This window comes from Acanthochromis polyacanthus, chromosome 4 (genome assembly GCF_021347895.1).
Source record: "Acanthochromis polyacanthus isolate Apoly-LR-REF ecotype Palm Island chromosome 4, KAUST_Apoly_ChrSc, whole genome shotgun sequence".
NCBI lineage: Eukaryota > Metazoa > Chordata > Actinopteri > Pomacentridae > Acanthochromis > Acanthochromis polyacanthus.
In genome coordinates, this window is record NC_067116.1 from 5,188,924 (window position 1) to 5,200,303 (window position 11,380).

The window sequence follows — 11,380 nt, forward strand, 5'->3', positions numbered from 1 at the left end:
TGAAAAGTCAGAAAATTCACATAAAGATGAAAGAAAACGGTTCCACTGTTGCTGTCTAGTAAAGGATGTGTTTAAACTTAGAAGCAGCTGGAATGGAGACAAGAAAGGAGTGAAGGACAGAAAGGTGAATTTATGTTCAAAATAGGGCTGACGGCTGAACATAAATAAAGGCTTTGTGAACCATCAGGAGCTTCACCATTGTCTGTCTGGGGTTTGCTTCATACGTGACCTAAATATGTAGCGGGACTCAGAAACAGCTCACAGTTTAATCATTTGTGCCAAATCCATTAGTCAGTTTTTGAGTAACGTTTCACACAGACAGACAAACAGATTAACAGATTCACAGACAAACGTACGTCGATCGTTACATAACTCTGCCGTTCCTTGGTGGAGTAATAAATGCACCGTGTGGCAACTGAGGCTGATGAACAAAACACTGGATTCATTTGGGTGTTACCTGGATGGTGGTGTTCACGTTACGAGATGGGGCGAGTCACAGCACGGGTCATGTGTGTGTGTGTTTGTGTGGTGTGTGTTTAATGTTTAAATTTTTTTTTATAACGTTGAGACGTGGAGGACACCTGCTTGATACTGAGGGTAAGGGGCAGCTGCTCTAGCACCACCTGGTGTCTATCTGTGCACGCCACTGTCAGTAACAGAACTGATGTGAGTCATAGAAATACAGAAAACCTCCCACCTCAGCTGTTCTGTTCATCATGAATAAAAACACATTTTAAATGGTCATCAGTTGAACAGGTTGATGAGTCCTGACCTGAGAGCTTCCAGTTTACAGTGTGGACTCTCCAGTCCAGCAGAAAGACTCTCCACTCCTGAATCCTGCAGGTTGTTGTTAGTCAGGTCCAGCTCTGTCACACTGGAGGACTGGGAGCTGAGGACTGAGGACAGAGCTCCACAGCTTCTCTCTGACAGATTACAGCCACTCAGTCTGAAGAGACAAAGACAAGAAAAGAAGTAAAACATTAAGTTCAGTATTTTCTGTCCTGTTGAAAAGACAGCAGTGAATTTAACAACAAATACATCCCACTATGTCCAGAATACAGCAGCAATAAGGACAGTCCTCTGCAATATTATATAAATGTGAAAATAATTCAAAGTGTAGCACATTACAGTAATCAGATTACTTTGAAGCTGAGAAGTAAAGTATTTGATCAGATTAAAAAAACAAACTGACAGTTTAGATTTACTAAATGAAGAATACAGACCAAACAAGAAGAAATGAATCCAATAAAGGTCAGTATCGTTCATTACTGTGATTATAATGTTGGATTTTTTCACTAATTTCTTTGTCCACCTTTATTTTTGATTCTGATTTGATTCTCTGATGTTACAGAACAAACATCTTCTGATCTCCAGTCCTTGTTGTTCATGTTCCTTCATTACTCCACCAAGGAACGGTTATGTGACGATAGGCGTATGTTTGTCCAACGGATTAGGATGAAACTTTCATGGAAGGTCAGAAATGACACAAGGACCACCTCATTAGATTTTGGCAGTGATGCATCTTATAGACTGGATCCATGGATTTGTTCAGGATTTCCACTGAAAGATAGCGGCCGGTACGGCGTCACTGTAACCATGACAAGAAGTGAACGCTGCATCAGCTGCCTGATGACGGTCACATGATTGTGATCCTACTACTGACTTATCCATTGGAAATGATTCAAGAAACAATTGATTAAATTGTGAGGGTGTTTCTGAGTTGTCCTTCCATCCTTATGTGAATTTTCAGACTTTTCGGCAGCTTCTTCCTCATGTCAAGACACCGCTTATTACATAAACACTTCCTGTGCCACGGGAATGGTGGAAAAATAAAAGCCCGTAACATGAAAAATACACCTTCAAAATAAAAGCATGGAGGGAATGGTTGTTTTAACACGAGCAAAACAAAGCCTTGCAGAAAGTGATGAACTGATCAACAGACCTTTGTAAGAATAATTTACACATATGTAGGTCACACAATTCAATATCCGTACGTAACGTACACATACATAACACATGTCTGTGCTTAGTTCATTTTCTTTGTGGGTACATCTATATTTAATGGACACATTCTATAGTGCCGTCATTTCTGATCATCAGTAATAACAATAGTAATAAAATGCTGCATTTCTACAAAAAATATGCTGCATTTCTGATAACGCCATATGGGGGAATGAACAGTGTTGGTGGAGTACTGCGCTCCATCAGTGCTTTTCTTGTTTCTTCTTGTGCTGTTGAGACTCAGGCTTTGGTTTTCACTCACATGAATCCCACTGGAACCAGACTAAGGATCTCCAAACTCATGTGTTTAAAATGTTTATCTCCACTCTTGATGAAGTCTGGACTCCTCATAGCGTCAGTGAGCTGGACTCTTCATTCTCTCTCAGTCTCAGGAGACACTCTGCTGCCCAGTGATTGGCTCTCAGTCCCTACAGTCTGAAAGGAACCAACAACCTTTAACAGCCTCACATCTGAAAAAGGTCATAGGGTCCCTATGAGGGTGTAGCTCCTCTTCAGGGAGAGCAGAGAGACCATGAAGCTCACCACAGGTTGGATGGATGTTCTATCCTTCACCAACACTTCAGTTGAAGGGACTCAGCCATCAGCAGCAGGAAGACTGGACTGACCTTACCCACAGACCAGAGGACATGAGGACACTGCTTATCAACAGTCATGATGACTGTCCTCACCTGCAGGGCTGCTGCTTCACTCCATTGTTTCTGACAGACCTGAAGTCTGTCATTGGCGTCTATCTGAAAAATTGTATTTGTAAAACAGTGGAAACTAAAACAGAACCTGGAACCAAGACTGTACAGGTTCTTGCAGGTTCTGGTTCTGTGATGCAGGTTCCAGGTTGTTAAGTTCCTGTAGTGGAAGAGGCCTCATTAAGAGAAACTAGAGCTAAAGGTCAGTAACAGAACTGATGTGAGTCATACAAACACAGAAAACCTCCCACCTCAGCTGTTCTGTTCCTCATGAATAAAAACACATTTTAAATGGTCATCAGTTGAACAGGTTGATGAGTCCTGACCTGAGAGCTTCCAGTTTACAGTGTGGACTCTTCAGTCCATCACAAAGATGCTTCACTCCTGAATCCTGCAGGTTGTTTCCACTCAGGTTCAGTTCTATCAGATGGGAGGGGTTGGACTTCAGAGCTGAGGCCACGACTTCACAGTGACTCTCTGAGAGTCTACAGTCAGAAAGTCTGTAATGAAACATAAATGACAAAACATGTTGTTATGAAAGAGAACATTTTATATTTCCTTCATTTGATAGCAGAACATCTGGACTGATCCTGTTGGACATGTGGTTCTTCACATCAGTGCTTCAGCTCATCTTCTCTGACTGTTTGACATCAAACTGAATTCTTATCAGCCTCTCTCACACCTGCACACTTTCAATCTGGAATACTTATATCTAGAATCTTCGTGTTTCATCTGCAGATGGAGGACAGAAGATGGACTTCCATTTAGGATTCCATACTGTCCACAGTCTGTCAGTGTGATCTGATCCCACGTCTGACTCCACAAAGTTCTGAGGAGAACATCTGGATCAGAAGATTATTTTCTGTCTCAATGTTCACACCACACTTACAGAAAGAATAAATACAAAGCATTTCAAGAAAAACATCAGAAATTACGAGAAAGAAAGAAATTAAAAACCAACTCAGAATAGTAACAGCAATAATTCCATTAAATCAATTCTCCCATACATCAGAAATGATTCAGATCTGATATTTAACTCAAAGAAGAGGGAAAAAATCATTTCAAAGCTGTATGTCTGATTGTAGAAGACTGCTTCCAGAAGCTCCTCATGTAATAAGAACTGATGCTGTGATAAAACCTGGACAAGAACCTCTACAGTTCTTCATGTGTTTCAGCAGATCTGCATGTTTCCTCCATCAGCCAAAGGAAGAACCTCAGAAGAACTGTCTGATGGAACAATTATTAGAATGAAATAGAAAAACTGTCTTCATTCATTTATCAGCTTCAAACACAAGAACATGAAAAATCCACATTTTCACAGCGTTTGAAGCAGCAGAAGAACATCTGAGACTAAACATGTCAGGCTCCCTCCTCACCCTCACCCTCACCCACCTGCCATCCCAAACCCCCTCCCTTCTTCTTCTTCTCCCTCCTTTTTTCTCCCTCTCTGTGTTTCCTCCCCAACAGAGCTCAGTGTGGACATAGACATACATAGAAAGGCTAGATGGCTGATGGGACTTTCGCCGGCGTCGTCACCGGTCGGCCATCTTACCTAGGGGGACTGTTCTGGAGCGCTCTATAGTAGTGGATGGAAGGTGAGCGACCTACACAAACAAAAATACACTTAACTTGCTGAATTCTTGACGGATGTACAAACGGTTTGGTTTATTAAAAACCTTAATAACGTGGCTATGATTCATGCCACGCAGACCTGTTGAAATTGCAGTTTTTCTTTTCGAAAATCGCTGCGTATTTGTGTTTGTTACAGCCATTTGCAAGGCTGCAATCTGGGAGTTTCAATTATTATACAGGTTTCCGTGAGACCAATTATAATTTTGTGACAACAACATATTTTGTCTAAATGACAATTTGTGTGGATGCAGTTGGGCATTAGCTAGCAAAGAAACAAGAGGTTGTGAATGAGACATGTGAGCCACTTGGACTATTACAAAGTAACCTGGACTTAATTCTATACAGGTGGGAAAGACATAATTACTCCTTCATTTTAACATGATTTTCAAGCTGTTTCATTAGTGAAATATATCCTAGATTTAGATTCATTGTGATACAGTAACTGGCTGGCTTTGTGTTTGCAAAAATACCCCCCTACAGTGCAAGATGCCACACTTTAGTGCAGCATATGGATGCTCAAATGAACGTTCCTTCAAAACAAGAGCCTGTGGAATCACCTTTCACTTGTAGAGAAATGATTTAAGGGACATATTTAGGATAATTGTTACTGACTTAGAGGATTTGTACTTTTATAATACAAGTTATTTTGACCCTGACGTTTTAGAAATGTTTCTACCATTTGTTTACATAATAGTCATTGAATATTTCTTTTAACATATTACTGTTATTTAGGTTTTCATAACAGCATTCAAGCATAGGCTATGAATTACCCCAACAATATCATCATTTAGCTCAGTATTTTGTCCTTATCATTAACGTTAAAGGTAAGAAGGGTGTAAAATGTTGTCAATAATTCATATATCTTGTATCTTCTCATGTTTTTAAGGTTTCCCCAAAACGCAGAGAAGAGGAGGTAATGGGAAGTTGCTCTAAGAAGGGACGGTTTTGACTGTTGATTTGGAGTGAATGCTGCATGGTTTAGTGTTACTGCTGGTTTGGAGTGAATGTTGAATTGTTTTGTAATTGTGCGCACCTGTTAATAAAAGAAACCTTGATGTCATGTTACTGAATGTGTTAATTTAAAAACGTATAATAAAATATATGTAGGGGAGAACAGGTAAGATGAACCAACCATCCCCTTGATCTTTAAAACTATACACAGGAGTTGTCACGAGACCCTAAAATAAGAACACAAACATCATTTCCAACTGGCTGTGGAATTCTTTGACTTTTGTGGTATAATTATCTTTATGCTAAAGCAGATGGACCCAGGTCTAAACTTATACATTATGCATGTTAGTGATATTCAATGTATAGAACTATGTGAATCATTTAGCAAAAGATCATTCTGAATCATTTAAATTAATTAGGTTTTATCAAAACGATGGCCATGGGGCAAGATGAACCAAAAGCCTGAACCAATATGAATCACAATTCATATAATGTACATATATTATTTGTTCAGTTTAAGTTTAAAATATCATGTGGGTCAACTTACCCCTTTATATTTAATATATGTATTAATTAGAAATATAAAATATCAAACTATTAAATGTTTAACATAAACACTGAGGATTTAATTTCACTGTGTGTGTGTGTGTGCAGCTATGGCAGGTAATGCTCTACTATCTACTTTTTTAATTTAATATGAAAGTCCATGGTTATAATTATCCGTAAATATGCAATAACATAACGACATCTCTGGCGTTTATGACAAATCAAACCGTTTAAAAATCGGTTGAAAATTGATCAAGCTCTGGTTAATTAAATCGTACATGCTCCATAGGCATTAATGTTATCAGTGAGCCAGCAGCCCCTAGGAAAGATGGCCGCCGCGTAGCGACGTCAGCCCTCATTGGCTCACAGCGTCTGGAAGCTATCTAGCCTTTCTATGTATACGGCTGAATCCCAAACCGCCCCCTACACACTCCCCCTCCACTACCGAGTGTCACTCCAAAAGAAGTCACACTCGCAGCTGTGGAGGGCACCTATTATTGAAGGGGGAGGGTATAAATACGATCGGCAGGAATGGGACGCCCTGTTGCCTCACCGGAAAACGGAAGGCGTCATCGCCATGGTAACAGAAAGACGCCTACTGTCATGGCTGTAGCACAGGTTGCAACTAACAAGGATCGCTGCTGCTTCCAGAAGACGAAAGCATCCCATTTTTTTTTTCACTCACATCTTTTCCAATCCTATTATCTGGCATTTCAAATCCAACAAATGAATAAATGAATTCTGTCAGTTGTGTTCAAATTTTAAGGTGTCAGGGGGTGCACAATTAAATCAAACGTCAGCAGAGAAGAAGATTTGTTTCTTTTGTTTTATCTTTTTACACCACTCTTTGTGATGTTCTGTCAGTGTGAAAAAGGCGTGGGAGAAATAAAGGACGCATGTGGAACTCACATCAATATGTTTGTTTCCTCCTCCATTTCGACGTTGCACTTCCTGAAAAAGTTGTCCAGAGTGAGCATCGATGCAGACTCGCTATTTAAGGGCTGAACAGTCCACTCCCCCTCCTCACTACGTGGTTTGGGACGGCCCTTAATATGGAGGACCCTCTGCGGGAACGCACAAACGGAGGGGTAGTGTGTAGGGATAGTGTGTAGGGGGCGGTTTGGGATTCAGCCTATCTATGAGTGTGGAGCCCGGCTGTCACAGCTGTGTCTACTCAGACAATCAGCCGCTGCACGGGAGCCCGGACAGCTGAGAAGCATTCCACTAATCACCACTGCTGCCATAAAAGACCGGTTCACTCATCCATTCTCTGCCAGATTGTTGCACTAGACTCACCAGTCAGTTGCCTTCTAGCCATTTCTAGACTCTGCTGAGTTTTTTTGTACGCTTTTAACGTGTTTTCTCCTTCTGCCTGCCTAGGACCAGCTGTCCGGGTTCCTGTCCCCGTCAAGATCCGTTTACCCCTCTCAGAACCGCTCTGTAGGAATACAGTGAACCCTCGCTATAATGCCGTTCACCTTTCACGGCTTCGCTGTTTCACGGATTATTTTTTTAGTGCAGTTTTTTTTATGCTTTTTTGTGTTCTGCATCCTAATTGGCTAAGGGACTGACCAACGTGAACAGTCTCCACGCCTCGTCTCCTCTGCCATTCAGGCCAGCGCTGCCTGCTGTGGAGCGCTGGATCATTTCTCTCCTTGGTCTCCATGTAGTGAGACACCCTGAAAGACGGAGCTGACGGAGCAGCCTTAGTCTTTTCCCCCGCCGTCAACCGGACAGTGGACGTGGTCCCCAGCCGTCTCTGGCCACCGCAGCCGCGTTCCCCTGGAGAAGAGCACCGGCGGGAGCCTTCCCCACCCCCGACTGCTCCCGTTGATTCAGCCGGCCGCTCTCTGAGGCAAGAGTACCGCCGCGGCGTCCACCTGGCTGCAGCTGCAGCGCTCCCCCAAGTGCAGTATTGTATAATAACTGTAAAAAATAAAGCTGACTACTTCACGGATTTCGCATATCACAGGTTCTTTTTGGAACGTAACCCCCGTGATAAATGAGGGTTCACTGTACTGCAAAGGCTCTGGAATTCCTGAGCTGATCAAAACTCAGATAAGCTGTCCCTCTCCAGCACTGACCAACACCCATCTCTGTAGGAGGATTGAGACATTTGTATTTCTGTAGGTTTTCATTCACAGAAGGATGGAGCTCCTGTGAACATTTAACCCCTGGAATAACTTTTTCTTTTTAAAAGACAATGACTTTCAATTATATGCTACGGATGTTTGTTTAATGAACTTTCATGCTAAAATCCCTTTTCAGCTTTAGGAGACCCTCAGTCGGAGACGTCTCTGCATTCCACAGATCAGATAACAAGTCGTAAAACTTTATGGCTGGAACAGAGAGACACTCTCATTAACTGAAGGAACTAAACATCTTCAAAGTTCATATTTCTGAGATTTATTTTGTTCTTTCCTGATTACCAAAGTTATAGTGACATTATGTTGTACATCATATCCAAATTTGAAAGTTATATCTATTACAGAAGTCTAGATACTAAAATATGATGTTTAATCATTTCTTCCCCAGGATACTATGATTTTGGAATGAATTCCAGTATTAACCTCTGAACTTCCTCTGCATTTAGGTTGAATGATGACCATTGTATTTACCTGTTACCAAATCTATGACTTGTTATATTTTCACTGTGATACATATTTTTAATGTCATAAACATAAACCTATAGTTATGAATGAAATGATTCACATCATATGAACATATGTATTAATCTACACATTTAGGAACATGTTTCTCTTTCACACAACTGAAGTATGGTGGAGAGAGAGACGGATCACGTTTTGTGCATTTAATATCCTATTTTAATCCATTCTGGATTATTCCTCCCTCCTTTTCTGCCCGTCCTCTTTGTGAGAACAAAGAGAGTCAAATTGTTAGAGGTTCACGCCGAAGCTTCTCTCCGCCTTGAGGTCCTCCCATGACCCTCTTGGCCATATAAGGTGGACAACACCCTGTCCTCGTGCTCTTACCCTCTTCTTCTTCTCTTCCTCATCTGGCCCTGAGGGGCCAACCAAAGTCTCTCTCATTTTCTCTAACTAAAGCGCGTTTTTCTTTTTCTTTTTAAGTTATCTTCCTTTCAAAGTGTCAACTATTTATTTCTTCAATTTTTGGAACATTAGTTTAGACATTTTGCTCACATTAAGCCGAATTTTATTCGTTTAATCTGGAGAACCGATTCAGAACCAGCATTTATGTTTCTTAATTTTGACAGTTTTTCATCAAACATCTGTTTTTCTTGGCTAAGACTGAGAGCCATCATTTCTTTAAATCAAGCGGCATTAAACCCAGCGCCATCCAGCTGTGACCTCCATAGACCTGTTGGACCAGGTCCATTTGCACAGAATCGATCAACCCGCGGCAGGACATCCAGGCGTGGCCATAACGACGACACACCGCTCCGAACCTGCAGGTCCAGACCGTGTGCTGCTCCTCTGAAGGCTCGCAAGTCCCAGCCCCATGACGGTTCACTTCAAAATCCAGCTGAGTTTGCTCTGATTCCATTCTATGGGTGATGTACTAACCGCTTGGTCAATTAATTCATTTAATCAGTTTATTCTTTTACAAATCATTAGAATTCTTAATCCAAGTTACCGGTTACCTCGTCAGGTTAGCTCTGGCTAATCCTCACCATATTTCCATCTCTCTCACACACACTCCACATTCCACACATGCATTCGTGCACACACATGTAGTTCCACACACACACACACACACACCACACACACACATCATATCTACATTGTATACAGTTCACTTGTCATTATTTCCATAAAATAGTCAATAAATACATTTATTTAGGACCAAATTACAGCTTTGAGTGTTTCTTTGTGTAGAATGTGGTCAATTTAACCGAGGATTCAAACCTTTTTGATATGAGATTGATCAAAATTTTTATTAATATTAATAATTTTATTAATGTTAATTAATAAATGTCCTTGCTATTAGAACGCTAGGTGGTGCCCCACTTATTGATAATGAGAGCTATAAATCATAACGTAGTACCCCTACAGCTCCGACCCTGCTGCTTTGGATCCCCTCCTCTGGTTTCCCCCCTCCTCGTCTCCTGGTACCCCTCAGACCCGCCAGACCCCCCCCAAACCCCGCCAGTCGCAAACCTCCTGGAACCACCAGCTGCCAGGGATCCCCACACACCTGCCGCCGCACTCTGCTCCCCTCCGGAGCCCTCCACGGCTGCCAATCCTCGGCTTCCCTCCAACTCCGCAGCTGGAACCCCCCCCCCCCCCCCCCCCATCTGCCGCCGCTGCGGTTCTGGACCCACACCCCTGACCAGACTCACTCCCCCCTCCTACAATAAAATCCGTTTTGCCTCTATCCTGCCTCAGTAGCGTGGTTCTCCGCTCGAGTCCAGACCAACACCTTGTGACAAAACACAGCTGACATGTGATGTTTGAAATAAACAAGTGGAACACTGAGAACAATGAGATGATCTAGTGAGAACATCTGAAGAACTGAACTACTGATCTACTCTGACTGATCATGTTCATCACATCTGGACTCACCGAAACTTTCTGCAGTTCCTCACAGCTGGAATCAGTCTCCGTTTTCCCTCCCATGATGTTCTGTACTTGTTCAGGTCCAACTCATCCAGAACCTCCTCTGACATCTGCAGCATGTAGGCCAGAGCTGAGCACTGGATCTCAGAGAGTTCCTTCCATGATCTGTTCTCTGACTGCAGGAACTCTTGGATCTCCTGATGTACTGAGAGATCCTTCATCTCCATCAGACAGTGGAAGATGTTGATGCTTCTGTCTTGGAGACATTTCATCACTCTTCATCTTCTTCAGGTTGTTGATGACTCTCTGGATCATTTCTGGACGGTTCTCTGTCCGACCCAGCAGACCTCCTAACAGTCTCTGGTTGGACTCCAGACAGAGGCCATGAAGGAAGCGAACAAACAGGTCCAGGTGACCATTTTTAATTCTCAGGATTTCTCCATCACTCTCTTCAGGAACACATCCAGAGTGTCTCTGTTCCAGTCTTTCCAGTCTTTTCCCAGGAAGTCCTCCAGAACCTCCTCCTTCCTGTTGGTGTAACAGTGGAACACTGTAGACTGCAGCCAGAAACTCCTGAGACACTCAGAGGACGAAGCAGAACACCTTGTCCTGGTACAGCCCTCTCCTCTTTAAAGATCTGTGTGAACACTCCTGAGTACTTTGAGGCTGCTCTCATATCGATGCCACACTCTGTCAGGTCGGACTCATAGAAGATCAGGTTTCCTTTCTGCAGCTGCTCAAACGCCAGTTTTCCCAGAGACTCAATCATCCTCCTGCTGTCTGGACTCCAGTGTGGATCTGTCTCAGCTCCTCCATCATACTTGACCTTCATGACTTTGGTCTGAACCACCAGGTGGTGGATGAACATCTCAGTCAGGGTTCTGGGCAGATCTCCTCCCTCTCTGCTTCTCAGCAGCTCCTCCAGAACTGTAGCAGTGATCCAGCAGAACACTGGGATGTGGCACATGATGTGGAGGCTTCGGATGTCTTCATGTGGGAGATGATGCT

At 42.6% G+C, this 11,380-nt stretch overlaps 2 protein-coding genes across 5 annotated transcripts in view; one reads left to right on the forward strand and one right to left on the reverse strand.

The window, feature by feature from the left end:
• Positions 1-6,748, forward strand: part of LOC127533723 (mucin-22-like) — a 147,981-nt gene extending 141,233 nt beyond the window's left edge. Inside the window, exon 2 of one of the 2 annotated variants that reach the window (XM_051947537.1) lies at positions 6,453-6,748. The gene's annotated coding sequence lies outside the window, so the exon portion shown is untranslated. The remainder of the gene's footprint in view (positions 1-6,452) is intronic. The other variant, XM_051947536.1, reaches the window with a different exon arrangement.
• LOC127533722 (NACHT, LRR and PYD domains-containing protein 12-like) overlaps positions 1-11,380 on the reverse strand; it is a 184,802-nt gene that overhangs the window by 137,474 nt on the left and 35,948 nt on the right. For all 3 annotated transcript variants that reach the window (XM_051947528.1, XM_051947526.1, XM_051947527.1), the window contains one exon: positions 773-946. In XM_051947528.1, coding sequence (XP_051803488.1) covers positions 773-946 — 174 coding nt within the window. The remainder of the gene's footprint in view (positions 1-772; positions 947-11,380) is intronic.